The 15040-nt window shown below is 42.2% G+C and overlaps 1 protein-coding gene across 6 annotated transcripts in view; it reads left to right on the plus strand.

Annotated features, from left to right (window-relative positions):
* Hp1bp3 (heterochromatin protein 1 binding protein 3) overlaps positions 1-15040 on the plus strand; it is a 28274-nt gene extending 13234 nt beyond the window's left edge. For 5 of the 6 annotated variants that reach the window (XM_021199507.2, XM_021199508.2, XM_029539804.1 and 2 more), the window contains 7 exons: positions 1512-1589; positions 2210-2361; positions 5922-6012; positions 8799-8958; positions 11066-11177; positions 12503-12619; positions 13331-15029. In XM_021199507.2, the coding sequence (XP_021055166.1) occupies positions 1512-1589; positions 2210-2361; positions 5922-6012; positions 8799-8958; positions 11066-11177; positions 12503-12619; positions 13331-13625 (1005 nt within the window). In that variant the 3' untranslated portion in view covers positions 13626-15029. Of the gene's footprint in view, positions 1-1511; positions 1590-2209; positions 2362-5921; positions 6013-8798; positions 8959-11065; positions 11178-12502; positions 12620-13330 lie in introns of all 6 variants that reach the window. The other variant, XM_021199504.2, reaches the window with a different exon arrangement.

The following is a 15040-nucleotide window of genomic DNA, read 5'->3' on the forward strand; positions in this document are numbered from 1 at the left end:
TGTGGATGGTTGTGAGCTACCATGTGGTTGCTGGGATTTGAACTCAGGACCTTCGGAAGAGCAGTCCAGTGCTTTTACCCGCTGAGCCATCTCACCAGCCCTTTTTTTTTTTTTTAATGTATGTGAGTACACCCTTCATACCAGAAGAGGGCATCAGATCCCATTCCAGATGGTTGTGAGTCCCCAACCTGGATGTGAACTCATGACCTCTGGAGCAGTCAGTGCACTTAACCACTGAGCCATCTCTCCAGCCCTCTGCAGGTCACTCTTTGTTTGTTTGTTTTTGGTCTTTTCAAGACAGGGTTTCTCTATGTAGCCCTGGCTGTCCTGGAACTCACTCTGTAGACCAGGCTGGCCTCAAACTCAGAAATCCATCTGCCTCTGCCTCCCAAGTACTGGGATTACAGGCGTGTGCCACCACCGCCCGGCTGCAGGTCACTCTTAATGGAGGTTATGCAGTCGTGTGCTTTTTTTCTGCCTGTTGTACTATTGGTTGGGTCTTTGGAGACTGGCTTATGCTTGAAATTACATAGATCTGAAAGTGATAACAAGGTTAGGGAATACTACTATTGCCATAACAAAAGACAACTTATTTTTGTGTTAGGTTTGTTGGCTCTAAAATTTGATTTATCTGACTCAGTGGGTTACTTAAAAATTAACTTGTAGGTAGACTCACCTTAATTGATTATTATATAAACTGTTAATGCCTGAGATCTAAAGAGCATCAGATGAAGCCCAAATAGAACTAAACTGGTTTCAGGAATGATCTGTGCTACTTTTTTTGTTTTTGTTTTTTTCGAGACAGGGTCTCTCTGTGTAGCCCTGGCTGTCCTAGAACTCACTTTGTAGACCAGGCTCGCCTCGAACTCAGAAATCTGCCTGCCTCTGCCTCCCAAGTGCTGGGATTAAAGGCGTGTGCCACCACTGCCCAGCTTTGATCTGTGTTACTTTGTTTAGTTCTTCAAAGTATTGCTTGGAGTTGGAACAGCTTAGGGTGGGCATTAGGTTCTGGTCACCCTGCCCTGAGAAAAAGTCATGACAATCTTAAGACAGAAATGGACTTTATGTCATCAAGTGTACTCTTCAGAAGGCCACAGTGCATAAAGGGACCCATGGTAGCAGAATGAGCTCGTCCAGGACCTAGTTCATCAGGGTCCCAGAGCTGCTGGGTTCTCTGCCACGCGTCCACAGAATGCGATGGCTCAGACAGCTCAGCTCTGCTTAGGAGCTCCCGAGGACTAGTTAATTCTACAGTATTTACTCGGTGACTCTCTGTGTTGGGTACTTACAGGTCCGTCAGTGAATAAAATGGTTCCTATTGTATGGAGGTTTTTGTTTTGTTTTGTTTTGTTTTGTCTGTGTCCAGCCCCAGGTCTTGACTCCTCAGCCCCAGTGTGGATCTTTGCAGAGTTAAGCAGTACTTCCTTCATTAGGTTTCCCGTCAGGCTCTGTAACCATCAGAGTGGAGTTCTTACTCACTACAGGAATAACAGAGATTTCATTCGCTTTAGGTAAAAGGAAAAGGTGCATCTGGCAGTTTTGTTGTGGTCCAGAAATCAAAAACACCTCAGAAATCCAAAAACAGAAAGGTGAGTCTGTACCAGAGTATTGCAGTGCTGTTCCTGCTGCTGAAGATCGAGTGTTGGCTGAGGGCCCCCTGAGCAGCACTGTTGGAAGTGTAGCCTCCCTCCCTCTAAGGCTACAGCGGTTGTGAAGAATTTCCCCAGATGAGTGAGTGCAGGACCAGATCGCAGACAGGAGCACTCCAGCCTTGCTAGGCCTGTGGGCTTCAGGGCTTTATGTTGAATTATGGGAAGCTGTATGAATTACACTATTTTTTTGTGAAATATAGTTTAATCTAAAGAGACATATGTACATTTCTGTTCAAACCAGACTCCAAATTGTACTCACATCCCTTTTGTCTTCTCACTTCTGTAAGTACTAACGCACAACACAGTTTTCATTGATTTAAAAACAAAAACCAAAAAACTTTGGCTCAAAATTTAAAAGTAAAATAATATTTGTGCCAGTGATTAAAATCATGATGATCTGTATGATTTTTACAACTCTGAAAGTTTTATATATTTAAAATTAAATTTAATAATTTTTATTTTTGAGACCTAGCCCTGGCTGCCCTGGAATTGTAGGTAGCAGGCAGGCTGACAGCTGTCTGTTCTGTGAGGATGTAACGGTTGATGTTGTGTTGCAGAAGGGCTCGGCTGTGGATCCAGAACCACAAGTAAAACTAGAAGATGTTCTCCCGTTGGCTTTTACTCGACTCTGTGAACCTAAAGAAGCTTCCTACAGTCTCATCAGGAAATACGTGTCTCAGTATTACCCTAAGCTTAGAGTGGACATCAGGTATTAGCATGCTGCTCCTTACACCCCTTCTTGAAAAAGGACATAGATAAAATAGTTAAGGATTTCTTTGGGGTGAACCTGAATTAAATCTTTTTGTATGTTTGTTTGTTTGTTTGTTTGTTTTTTTCTGTGTCAGATGTAAGGGGTTTGTTGTTGTTCTTTTCATATTATTTTTTAACTTTTTTTCAAAGATTTATTTTTGTTATATGTAAGTACACTGTAGCTGACTTCAGACACACCAGAAGACGGCATCAGATCTTATTATGGATGGTTGTGAGCTACCATGTGGTTGCTGGGATTTGAACTCAGGACCTTTGGAAGAGCAGCCAGTGCTCTTACCTGCTGAGCCATCTCTCCAGCCCCTCTTTTCATAATCTTACATGATCCTAATAGAGTCTACATGTCCCTCCACAGTCAGTACCTGTGCAGGATTTGGTTCTAGGAGCCTCCTTAATATCCATAACTACTTAAGCATATGCTTTACATAGTGATGTATTTGTGAGCAATAGATACAGTGCACATCTTCCTGTGTGATTTCTTTTGTTTTTAAGATAGGAGCTCACTGTGTAGCCTATGCTGCCATCAAACTCAGTCTTCTGACTTCTGAGTAGTAGAATTACTCCTGGCTTCTGATGGACTTTGCAGTACTGATAATTAAAGCTAGGGCGTCAAGCAAGCTAAAGCAATCCTCTACCCCTTAACTATATCCTGGCTCCTCTTTTTACTTTTATTTTGATACATTGTTACATTAAATTATCTAGACATGCCTTAAACTTGTGATTCTCCTGTCTCAGCCTGCTGGTGTTATAGTCCTGCACCATTGGTCTTGTCCTCTGGTATACTTTAAATCTTCCCTAGAATATCTAAAATACCCTATATAAATGTTATGGTAATAGATTTTATAATATATGCAACAATGGAAAGGGGAAAGTGTATATTCAGTATAGGTATAGCTCTCCCGGCCCAAAATGGTTTTGAACCAGTATTGAATCAATCCTTCCTGTAGAAGGACTGATTTGAGACAGGTTTGGTGTAGCCCAGGCTAGCCACAAACTTGCTATGAAATAAGATTGTCTTGAGTTGCTAGTCCTCTTGCTTCTACCTCTGAAGTAATGGGCTCACCATGTGTACCACCACACTCAAGTACATATGTGCGTCTGCATTTAGACTATGTATAGGGACGTGTGTTTGTGCGTTGAGATGCATGTGCACATACAGAGAGAGGTTTGAAGTTGATGCTGAGAGTCTGTCTTGATTGTGCCACTGAATCCTTTGGCTAGTCTGGCTGGCTAATTTGCTCTAAGAGTCCCCCCCCTCCTCCTTTAAATTGGGAATACTGGTGGACTACCACACCCACTTGGCTTTTGTTGCATGGTGTCTGGGGTCTGAGCTTAAATCTTCATACTTACCTGGCAAGCATTTTACCCATTGTCTTAGTTTCTTTTCTGTTGCTGGGACCATGACCAGGGCAGCATACAAAAGAAAATGCTTAATTGGGCTTCTGAGATCAGAGGATTAGAGTCCATGATGACAGAGCAAAGACACCAGGAATGGCGCCAGTCCTTTGAAACCTCAAAGTCTACCCTTGCAATACCTCCTAACATGGCTACATCTCCTAATCCTTCCCAAACAGTTCAGCAACTGGGGACTAAGGATTCAAATGCAGGAGCCTATGGGGCCATTCTCATTCAAACTGCCACACCCACAGAGCCATCTTCACAGTCCCTGTAATTCTTTTCATGTGGGTTAAATGGTGGCTCCATGGTTAGGAGCGTTGGTTTCCAGTACTCGAATGGTAGCTCCCAGCTGTCTAGTTCCAAGGGGCCTGATGCTCCTCAAGTACCAGGCATACACATGGTGCACAGACAGACCAACAGACATACATGCACATGCACACTTATGCAGGCATAAAAATGAATAAAAAACTTAAAAAGAAATATTTTAAAAACCCTCTTATTATCAACTTGAGATAATCATTTCTGTTTGTTGTGATAGCTCTGTTTTATTTAATAGTAAATAGGGACCGTGGAGATGCCTCAGAGTATAAGGTATTGCTGCCAAACCAACCCTGAGTGTGGTCCCCAGGGCCCACAAGGTAGAAAAAGAACTGCCTTTTCATGTTGTCATCTGATTTACATACATGTGCCCACAAAATAAGTTATTAAGAACTTCCTTAAAGGAAGAAGGCTTCATAACTTACATAAATAGTCTATCATTTAAACATACAATTCTGAGTACTTTAGTATGTGTGTGTACGATTTGACACAGGGTCTCATTTTGTAGACCAGGTTGGCCTTGAATTCACAGAAATCCACCTGCCTTTGTTTCTCCCTTATGAGAGCTGAACTTAAAGGCATATACCACAGCTGGCTTTCCTTTCAGGAAATGTAGACCAAATTGTTCCAGTTGTCACAGTTGCTCAGTTGTGGATTTATGCAGACAGTGATGTGTGCACTACTGCTGCCCTTCGTCCCTGCTCTAACCACCTCAGATTCTGAACGGTTGAAGCATTTTGGACAACATCGAACCAAAACTCAGTCCACCTCTTTGTTGAAGCTCTTTTCCCCTTTTTGTTCTGTAAGGCCATATTGCTTCTCTCAGCTATCTCCATGAAGGCCTGACAGACTTTTTTTTTTTTTGAGATAGGATCTCATGGGGGCTGGAGAGGTGGCTCAGCAGTTAAAAGAGCACTCTCTGCTCTTCCAGAGGTCCTGAGTTCAATTCCCAGCAACCACATGGTGGCTCACACCATCTGTAATGAGATCTGATGCCCTCTTCTGGTCTAGCTGAAGAAAGCAATAGTATATTCTCACGTACATAAAATAAAAATAAATCTTTAAAAAAAAAAATAAAACATAGGATCTCATGTACCACAGGCTGGCTATTACAGTTTATGAGTGTCATCACAAAGGTATGCCTTAATTGCTTTGTCCTTGTCAGTATTGTTCAACAGCATAAATGTGCTTCCCATGTCAAGATGCTTGCAGGATCCTTTACCACTTCAATTTCTTGCGGGGGGGGGGGGGGGATTGGATGTGCCCATGTCAGGGTACAGTCCCACTTGTACATGTGTCTGTGGAGGCCAGAGGTCACTTCTGGTGTGCTGTTCCTCAGGGTGTGACATTTATCTCCGAAATTGCCTTTTTTTTTTTTTAAGTACTTTTACATGTTCTATGAATTTGGTATGATGAAAACCAAAAGCTTTGTGGGCCTGAGCCACATAGTAAGACCCCATTTGGGAGAAAATCATGTCTTTGCTTTGTTTAATTGTTTAGGGCATTCATCAGTCTGCTGCTACTAAGTTCCAGGGTCTTGGCATGGTCTGGCAGTTAGAAAGTTAGAACGTTCTGTGAGGCCTATAAATATGTCAGTAACAGCTTTAGGAGGAGAGAAGTTCTGCTTGTCCAGGATGCCTGCGGTTTGGTGTTCCAATTTTGTCTTTTTACAAGATATCACACATAATAGGATTTACAACTTTAGTTCTGGAAATAGCCTCATGTCTATTTCTGCAAGTCTTCTTTCACTGACATATTTGTCACTGTTGTTGTCTCTCTCTGCAGGCCCCAGTTGTTGAAGAATGCTCTGCAGCGAGCGGTAGAGAGAGGCCAACTCGAGCAGATAACTGGCAAAGGTGCCTCGGGGACATTCCAGGTTAGCATCTGAAGGAAGGTCACTTGTCAAACCGCTTCTCAAACTGTTGAAGACCTCCAACAAATGTCTTTTCTGTGTTAGCATCTATCAGTGTTTACTAAACTAGAAATTAAAACTAAGAATCAAGCATGGTGGCACACACTTTGTAATCTCAGGCCAAGGGAGACTGAGGTAAGAAGATTTCAGATTCAAAACCAGCATGAACTACATAGAGAGGCCATGTCTCAAGAAATAAAAGAATTGGCAAGATAACAAAGTAGGTAAAGGTACTTGGCCGATGACCTGAATTCTGTCCCCAGACCCACGTGGGAGAGGGAGGGAAACATCTGTTGCCAGGTTAGCTTTGACCTCCACACGTGTGTGTGTCCATATAACATCCCAACAATAGATGAATGTAATAATAATATTTGGAAAAACTGGGCACTTGGCATTGTTTTATTTTCTGAGACAGGGTTTCTCTGTGTAGCCCTTGCTATCCTGGAACTCACTCTGTAGACCATGCTGGCTCAGATCTCCCTGTCTCTGCCTGCTGTGTGCTGGGGAAGGCTTTTACAGTAGCTCTGTAAGTTGCCCTGGTGAAGAGTGCTAGGCTGTAGAAGCAGGAGAATCATGTTGGAGTCCTGGTTCTGAGCTGGGGTGAGGGTTAAAGACAGCTTGGGCAGCTTGACACCCTGTTTCAAAACCAAGACATAAAACTAGTATTAACCAGTGGCTCATGCCTTAATCCTAGCACTGGGAAGCCTAAAGCAGGGGAGTTGCCATGAATTCAAGGCCAGTCTGGTCTACATAATGAACACAGGACTTCCATAGATACATAGCAATAAACTATCTCAAAAAGTAGAAAACAAACAAAATCCCACAATATTAGACCCTTTACATGGTAAATAATGTATTTCTTTTTCATGAAAAATAGCTGTTTTCAAAAAGTTGGTTAAGAGGAACAATTATTACGTTGTTGCTAATGATTTTAATGTTTTACTGTAAGTTGTTTTATTTTTTGTCTTCAGTTTATGAAGAAAGGCCAGCTTTATGTAGAAATAGTTAGTGATAGATAAGATAGATTTAAGATATTTGTGAATATTACTTCTTGATACTACAAAACTCAGTAAAAAGTATATTATTTTAGCAGCTTTGTTGACTTACGTTAAAATTTATGATTAACACAGTTTTGGTAAATTTTCAGTGGTACAACTGTCTCCAAAGTTCCTGCTGCCACCCTGGAAATATCCCTGTGACCATTGCAGTCACTTGTAATCTTTACCTTAGCTTCAGACAGCCTACAGGGTCAGCTGGCCCTTTTTCACATTTCAGAAGAAATTATTCCTTTTATATTTGCCCTATCTACTTAGGATAATGTCTGAATTTTTCCATGTGGTAGCTTGTATCCATGTGTGAGGTGCATATTTGGAGTGTTTCTACTTGTAGTTAATTATGTATACTGTCTGTGAACGTTTGTATAAGAGTGCCTGTGTAAATAAATGCTTTCTTTCAGTGAAGTCAGTAGCTAGAATAGAATAGCTAGCTACAGAGCGAGCAGGGCTGCACCCTTGACAGAACCTGTGTTTTCTCAGCTCTGCATCACCAGCCTTGTTAGTCTGCTTTGTACTAGTTCAGCTTGTGGAGGTGAAGTGTTCTCTTTGGAGGGTTGGTTTTATTTTGTTTTGTTTTTAAGATTTATTTTATTTATATGAATACCATGTATCTGTCTTCTGATACACCAGAAGACAGCATCAGATCCCATTACGGATGGTTGTAAGCCACCATGTGGTTACTGGGATTGAACTCAGGACTTTCAAAAGAGCAGTCAGTGCTTTTAACTGCTGAGCCATCTCTCCAGTCCATGAAATAGTTCTATAAAGAACTCTTGCCCATTTTAAAATTTGAAATTTGTTAGGAGCTCTTTAGTACAGATGAAAGTTCCTAGTCAAATACAGAACTTGAAATGATTTTCTAAATTTGTGGCCATTTACTTTTTTTACTTTTTACACAAGACAGACTCATGTAATCAGGCTAGCCTTGAACTTTATAGTTGAGATGACTCTGAATTTGTAATCCTTCTGTTCTTATCTCCTAAGTCTTAGGGTTACAGGCATTTGCCACCATCACTGGTTTATGGGGTACTGATGTTTGAACCTAGGGCTGCATGTGTGCCAGAGAAGCAGCTTACTAAATAAGCCATATTCATATGCAAGGTTGAAGCCAGCCCTGTCTCAAAAAATGAGTAATCCAATACTATACAGCATTCTCATTTTCTTTTCCTATTTGGCTAATCTCCCCCCCCCCCCCAGGGTGTTTGTGTATAGCCCTGGCTGTCCTGAAACTCACTCTGTAGACCAAGTTGGCCTCAAACTCAGAGATCCTTCTGCCTCTGCCTCCCAAGTGCTGGAATAAAGGCGTGCACCACCATATCCAACTTAATTGTTACTGATCTTTATTTCTTAGTCTCAACCTGGAATTCGGCCATGTAATTTATGATCCCCTAGATATTTATCCATTTTTCATGGCACAAGGCATAAAGATATCCGTCCCTTTGGGTTCAAAATACCTATTGTTTTAGGAGGGTTGGAAGGGTTAATGGAAGAAGAAAATACTTAAAAGAGGGTCAGGACTCCTCAGTAAATTGAGACCTGGTGAGTGAGAAGAGAAAGTCCCTGACCAGACGATTGACTGTAAAACGTACCTGTGCTGGTGCAGGTACTCCGACCCACCCTGGCAGAGGAGTCTTGTCTTGACCTGCTTTGGGAGGGTGTTGTCTTGATGCTTTTCTCTTCCTCCTTGGAAAACAGCTGAAGAAATCAGGGGAGAAGCCCTTGCTGGGTGGAAGCCTGATGGAATATGCAATCTTGTCTGCCATTGCTGCCATGAATGAGCCCAAGACCTGCTCCACCACTGCTCTGAAGAAGTATGTCCTGGAGAACCACCCAGGGACCAACTCCAACTATCAAAGTAAGTCAGAGCTCTGTGCACTTAACTGGGGCTCTCGGGTATTCTCCTGGAGGAGGACAGCTGCTGATGCTGAAGCAGTAATCACTGACTGAGGTCTAATCAAGACGAGGTTTATGCTTCGTAAAAAGCTGTTGACATGTGTGTGTGTGTGTGTGTGTGTGTGTGTGTGTGTGTGTGTGTGTGTGTGTGAGAGAGAGAGAGAGAGAGAGAGAGAGAGAGAGAGAGAGAATATGCCACATGTGTTCTGGTACCTGCAGAGGACAAACATGATATAAACTCAGGTCCTGTGGATGAGCAAAAAGCACCTTTAACTATTGCGCTGTCTCTCAGAACTTTCAGTTTTGAGATAATGTCTCATTGTTTCACCTAGGCTGGCATGGAACTCAAAAGCCTTAGGCCTCAGCTTTTCAGGTGCTAGGGTTCCTGGCATTACTGGTTGAGGATTTTTGTTAATTTGCAACTACCCCAAGTCAGAGGTTGTTATTCACTTAAGTCCTATAACAAGATGTATTTTGTCTCAGTAAATTACATTTACCCAAAGTTGCGCTTTGAAATTAGACACTAGTCTATAATTCAGTACTTGGCAGCATTCTCTCATGGATAGGTAGAGTGTGGCAAAGTTGGCATCTTATTAAGAGCTACTAGATTGCAAGGATTTAGTATAAAGTATATAGAAACTATAAACAACAGAAACTACAAACTAGTATATTTTATTGAAGTAATGTTTGCCTTGTGTGATATAGTCCATGCTACTGGGACTTGTCCTATTAACATCTCTTCACTTGTCCCAAGTACTGTTCCTAGTACCTGGGAGGCTTACATGAGAAGATCACTCACGCCTAGTAGTTTGAGGCCAGCCTGGTAACAAAGCAACACCCCATCTCAGTAAAATAAAAGAAATATAATTTGAAGCGTGTGAATTTTTGTTGTTTGAGAGGGGTTTCACTATGCAGCCCTGGATGACCTAGAACTTACTGTGCAAACCAGGCTGACCTCTAGCTCAGCAGTCCACCTGTACTTGAAATAAAGGCATGTGCCTAAAGAATTATCTTTTTTAATACACAGTCTTATTGAGTACCCTTGGCTGGCCTGGTGGTGGTGGCGCATGTTTTTAATCCCAACCACTCAGGAGGCAGATGCAGGCAGATCCCTGGATGACAACTACAGAGAGCTACAGGGTGAGAGTGGGTGCTGGCTGATTTTGAACTTGACATCCTTCTGCTCTAGCCTCTCAAGTACCTAGGCTTACACACACCACCACAACCAACCAAGAAGCCGATTTAGTAAGTTTCCACTTTCACTTATACTGGGGCTCATTTTTTTGTTTTTAAGGGATTGGGGTTTTGTTTTGTTTGTTTTTCAAGATTGTGTAGCCCTCGCTGTCCTGGAACTCACTCTACAAACCAGGCTGGCCTCCAACTCAGAGACATCCACCTGTCTTTGCCTTCAAATTCTGGGATTAAAGTTATGTACCACCATGGCCCATATCTGAAACCCGCCTGCCTCTGCCTCCCAAGTGCTGGGATTAAAGGCATGCGCCTCCACTCCCTGAAGAGCCTATCTTTTACTAATGGAATTATCTTATTTTTAATATTTTATCCTGCTTACTTCTTTTATGTTATGGTTGGTCGTTAGGTTCATGTGCATGTGTTCTAGGGTTACAGATGCACACTGCCGAGTCTGCTGTCTACTTATGTGCTAATAGAACTCTAAGGTGATAATTGGTGTATAACCAGAGGTTACATGTTAGATGCTTGAATGAGTGGACATGAAATATTTAGAACTGCTATTAACCAGTTATGTGGTACCCAAGAACAAGACCTCTAGACTCAAGGCTGTTACTTCATTCTAAACACCTGTTTACTTTTTCTTTGAAAAAAATTTGTGTGATTCATTGGATTCTAATGTTTCCTTTTACTTTTTCAAAATAACTTGCCAAATTTATTGGCACAAAATAATTGTTTTATAAAATAATTATAATTAATGCAATCAGGCACAAAGGACTAGTTCGTGTCTGTGATCAGTGTTGACGTAGTTTGCATTTAGTTGCAGTTAAGTGATCAGATCTGAATATATAAACTTTTTCTTCCTTGAACTTTTTGTATAGTGCATTTGCTGAAAAAAACCCTGCAGAAATGTGAGAAGAACGGGTGGCTGGAGCAGATCTCTGGGAAGGGGTTCAGTGGCACCTTCCAGCTGTGCTTCCCCTACTACCCCAGGTGAGTGCATGCCCATGGTGAGGCACTGGCCGCTGGGCACTTGAATCTGTTCCCCACTTACAATCCTGGTTTAACATAGCTTGCAAGCCTCATTCCCTGAACTGGACCTATCTGAAGATAACGACTACCAAGAGGTCTCACTCAAGTGGGCGTTCCTGCTGTCTTGACATTGCTGTTGCTTAGCCGGTTCTTAGACAGTCATTGGATGGCCATTCTTTATCTTTTTAAGTAATAACAACAGTCAGATTACCAGAGACTTAAATACTAATTAATCACCCAGAAATCCCATGTGGAGAGCCTTGACCTCCTCCACGTTCATAGCTGCCTTCTTCAAACTTGCATGTGAAAACCTGTCCCTTATTCATGATGTACTTAACTGTCGAGCAGAAGCAGACATGACGCTCTTAGCTGCACATCTTTCTGTGTTGGTGCTGGAACTCTCTTATGGTTGTAATAGTAAGATGCCATAGCCCGTGCTTTAGCAGCTCTGCATTGACACTTCCTTACATAACTATTCTTAAAAGTATACATTAAATAGTAAATTGAATAGTCAGGTCATATACATGTTTTAATTTATGGAAATACTAATAGAAGAAAGTTTAAAAAGAGTTTAGGGGGACTGGAGAGATGGCTCAGCGGTTAAGAGACTGACTGCTCTTCCAGAGGTCCTGAGTTCAATTCCCAACAACCACTTGGTGGTTTAATGGGATCCGATGCACTCTTCTGTTGTGTATCTGAAGACAGCTACAGTGTACTTGTATAAATAAATAAGTCTTTTAAAAAAAGATAGGGGCCAGGCGATGGTGGCACACGCCTTTAATCCCAGCACTTGGGAGGCAGAGGCAGGTGGATTTCTGAGTTTGAGGCCAGCCTGGTCTACAGAGTGAGTTCTAGGACAGCCAGGGCTANACAGAGAAACCCTGTCTCAAAAAACCAAAAAAAAAAAAAAAAAAAGAAGAAGTAGTTTAGGGGATACAATTCTTGCCCAATTTCTTTAAAAGAGTTTTAGTCTTATAGTTATCTGCCAGTATTGTGAAGATGAAATAAGGTGATTATTCTGTAGACCATTCACTGCTGTGTCTTGGAGATAACATGGCAGTTGGTTAGTGACTGCTTACTCAATAGTGACAATCCCTATTACTAAATGATAGGAGGGAGGGGATGAAAACATGGGGAACTTTCCTAGATTTATGGTGACTTTGTACATATGTTCAAACAGATACTTGTAGTCTAACGTGACATTTCTGAGGGAATCGGACGGGCATCTAAGGTCACATTATCTTCCTCATCCTATAAGGTGACGTTTTCCTTTTCCCCTACCCTAGCCCAGGAGTTCTATTTCCGAAGAAAGAGTCAGATGGCTCCGAGGATGAAGATGAGGATGAGGATGAGGATGAATCATCAGAAGACTCTGAGGATGAAGAGCCGCCACCCAAGAGGAGGTGTGATATGAGGGATCTGCTGAGACGGATAATAAATCTCTCAGAGCTGAAAGTGCAGTTGGGCTTGTAATTCCAGCTGTTAAGGAAGAGACTGAAGCAGAACTGGAAGTTGATGGCCAGTGAGGGCAATTTATTGAAACACCATCTCAAAAGTAAAACAAAGCCTGGGGACATAGGTCAGTGTAGGGTGGTGAGTCTAGAGTGTGCCTAGTATCACTCAAAATCATTGCTAAAAAGGGGGGCTAAGGGTAGGAGTGTGTTTTAACCATTTAATATCCTTCTCAGATTCTTTGAGTAACATTTATCTTCTCCTTTGAAAAATTCAAGGACTCTAAACTTTAGGCAGTGTGAATACATAATATCTTTTCTGGTCAAACATAGTATAAATGTTTGAGAAATGAAGGCAATTTTTTTTGTTTTTTGTTATTTTGGTTTTTTTGTTTTGTTTTGTTTTTTGAAACAGAGTTTCTCTATATAGCCCTGGCTGTCCTGGAACTCACTTTGTAGACCAGGCTGGCCTTGAACTCAGAAATTTGCCTGCCTCTGCCTCCCAAGTGCTGGGATTAAAGGTGTGCGCCACCATGCCCAGCTAAATTTTTGTTTTTATCATAGTGATTTCTATGTAAGTGATTTCTTTAAGTAGAAGGAGCTTGTCCTAGCAAATGGCTTTCTCCTGTACTCAGTGATACATTTATTCTTGCGTTCTCACAGCTTACAGAAGAAGACACCAGCCAAGTCCCAAGGGAAGACAGCCTCCATGAAGCAGAGAGGGTCGAAGCCTGCGCGGAAAGTCCCTGCCGCCCAGAGAGGGAAAGTGAGGCCGCTGCCTAAGAAAGCTCCGCCCAAGGCCAAGACCCCTGCCAGGCAAGCCAGACCCTCTCCCTCAGCCATCAAGAAACCTAGTGGGAGCTCCTCCAGAAAGCCCATGGCCAGTGCAAGAAAGGAAGCCAAACTGCCCGGGAAGGGCAAATCTGCCATGAAGAAGTCTTTCAAGACAAAAAAGTAAATTTTATAGGAAAAAGGGTATCATGATTGAATTCAGAATCTTATTTTATAAGGTCAGTGTGCATTTGTTCTAGTTATAATGCTTTTACATTTTACTTTTTTCTTCCCATCTGAGCACTGTGGGAAGGAATGTACACAGCAGTGTAGACATTTGTGAGCTTCGGGGCTGTTCTCAGTGCCTGCTTCTTCATCACTTTAATTTCTGCCATAACCTGGACTTCGCTGACTGTCACTGCCCTGCTCCCTCTGTTCATCTTAGCCCCAGACCTCATCCTCTTTCTGTGATCCGACTTGGGTTTTTTTTTCCTCCTTCAAGTTAATGTAAACAATTGCAAAGATGTGTTTGTAAAGCACTTAGAGGTCTGGGGCTGGAAGTCAGGACAGAGCAGGAGCACTTGGGAAGGCTTTGCATCCTGCCTACAGACTTGCTAGAGCTGTGGTGGTTAACCTGGCTGTTCACTCACTCCACTGACCAGTCTCCAGCTTGAGTTGGGGACATTTTAACTTCGGAAAGAAGCCCCAGTCTCTGCCATCCCATAGATTCTGAAGGTCTCCTCTCCTTTGGTCACACTGACCAACTGCCAAGCTCGCTTTGCTGCCCAGAGCATTGTCCCCTAACAGCAAGCACAAGTTGTCTGCACCACTTGGCTTTTGACAGAAGTGGAGGTACCGGACTGCATGGGATCTGATCTCTGGTGCTGCTTTATTACCAAAATGACAGGATGGTCTTGATCAGATGTCTAGATATATTTTTAATATTTGGGGCATGAGTTGCCCCTGTATGAGAGTTCCCATTACTAATGTAGAAATGTTAAATGGTAAAACATAATTTGCTAAAATGACCAGTTTTCAGATTCACCTGTGCGTGTGCCCCCACTCCCACCCCTCCGTTCTTTCCATAGAACTTTTGATATCAGGCAAACGGTTTCCTTTTTGAGATATTTTAACAGAGAAGAGGAGGGGGAGAAGCAAATGAAGCTGTACTACCTAGCCCTCTTCTTATTTGTATTTGTTTAGGGTTGTGAGGTTGTGTAAAATAGTACTAGCTTCCTACTTGAGAACTACAGTTTCTGCTTATCATTTATTCTTCCTTGTGGCACTTAATATTTTAATTGTCTTAAGCTTTTTGATGTATATATCCTCTGGCCCCTTACATGCTGCCCGAGGAGAAGGTGTTTGTTTGAGATTCATTCCACTTCAAGTGTCTCCTGGGATCCCCACAGCTGCGTATTGCTGGGAAATGGACTTAAGGCTTGGGCTTGAATCGGTGGCTCCTACCTGTGAGGTCCCATCGTGAGTCACTGGGATTTGTGTTGCATGGAAGGCAGTCTTTCCTGTTGTAAATCTTCCTTTTTTATGTACATATATTTTGAAAAATATGAATAAACATGAACTTTTAAAAGCTGCTGAAGTACA

This window comes from Mus pahari, chromosome 6 (assembly GCF_900095145.1).
Source record: "Mus pahari chromosome 6, PAHARI_EIJ_v1.1, whole genome shotgun sequence".
In the NCBI taxonomy this organism is placed as follows: Eukaryota; Metazoa; Chordata; class Mammalia; order Rodentia; family Muridae; genus Mus; species Mus pahari.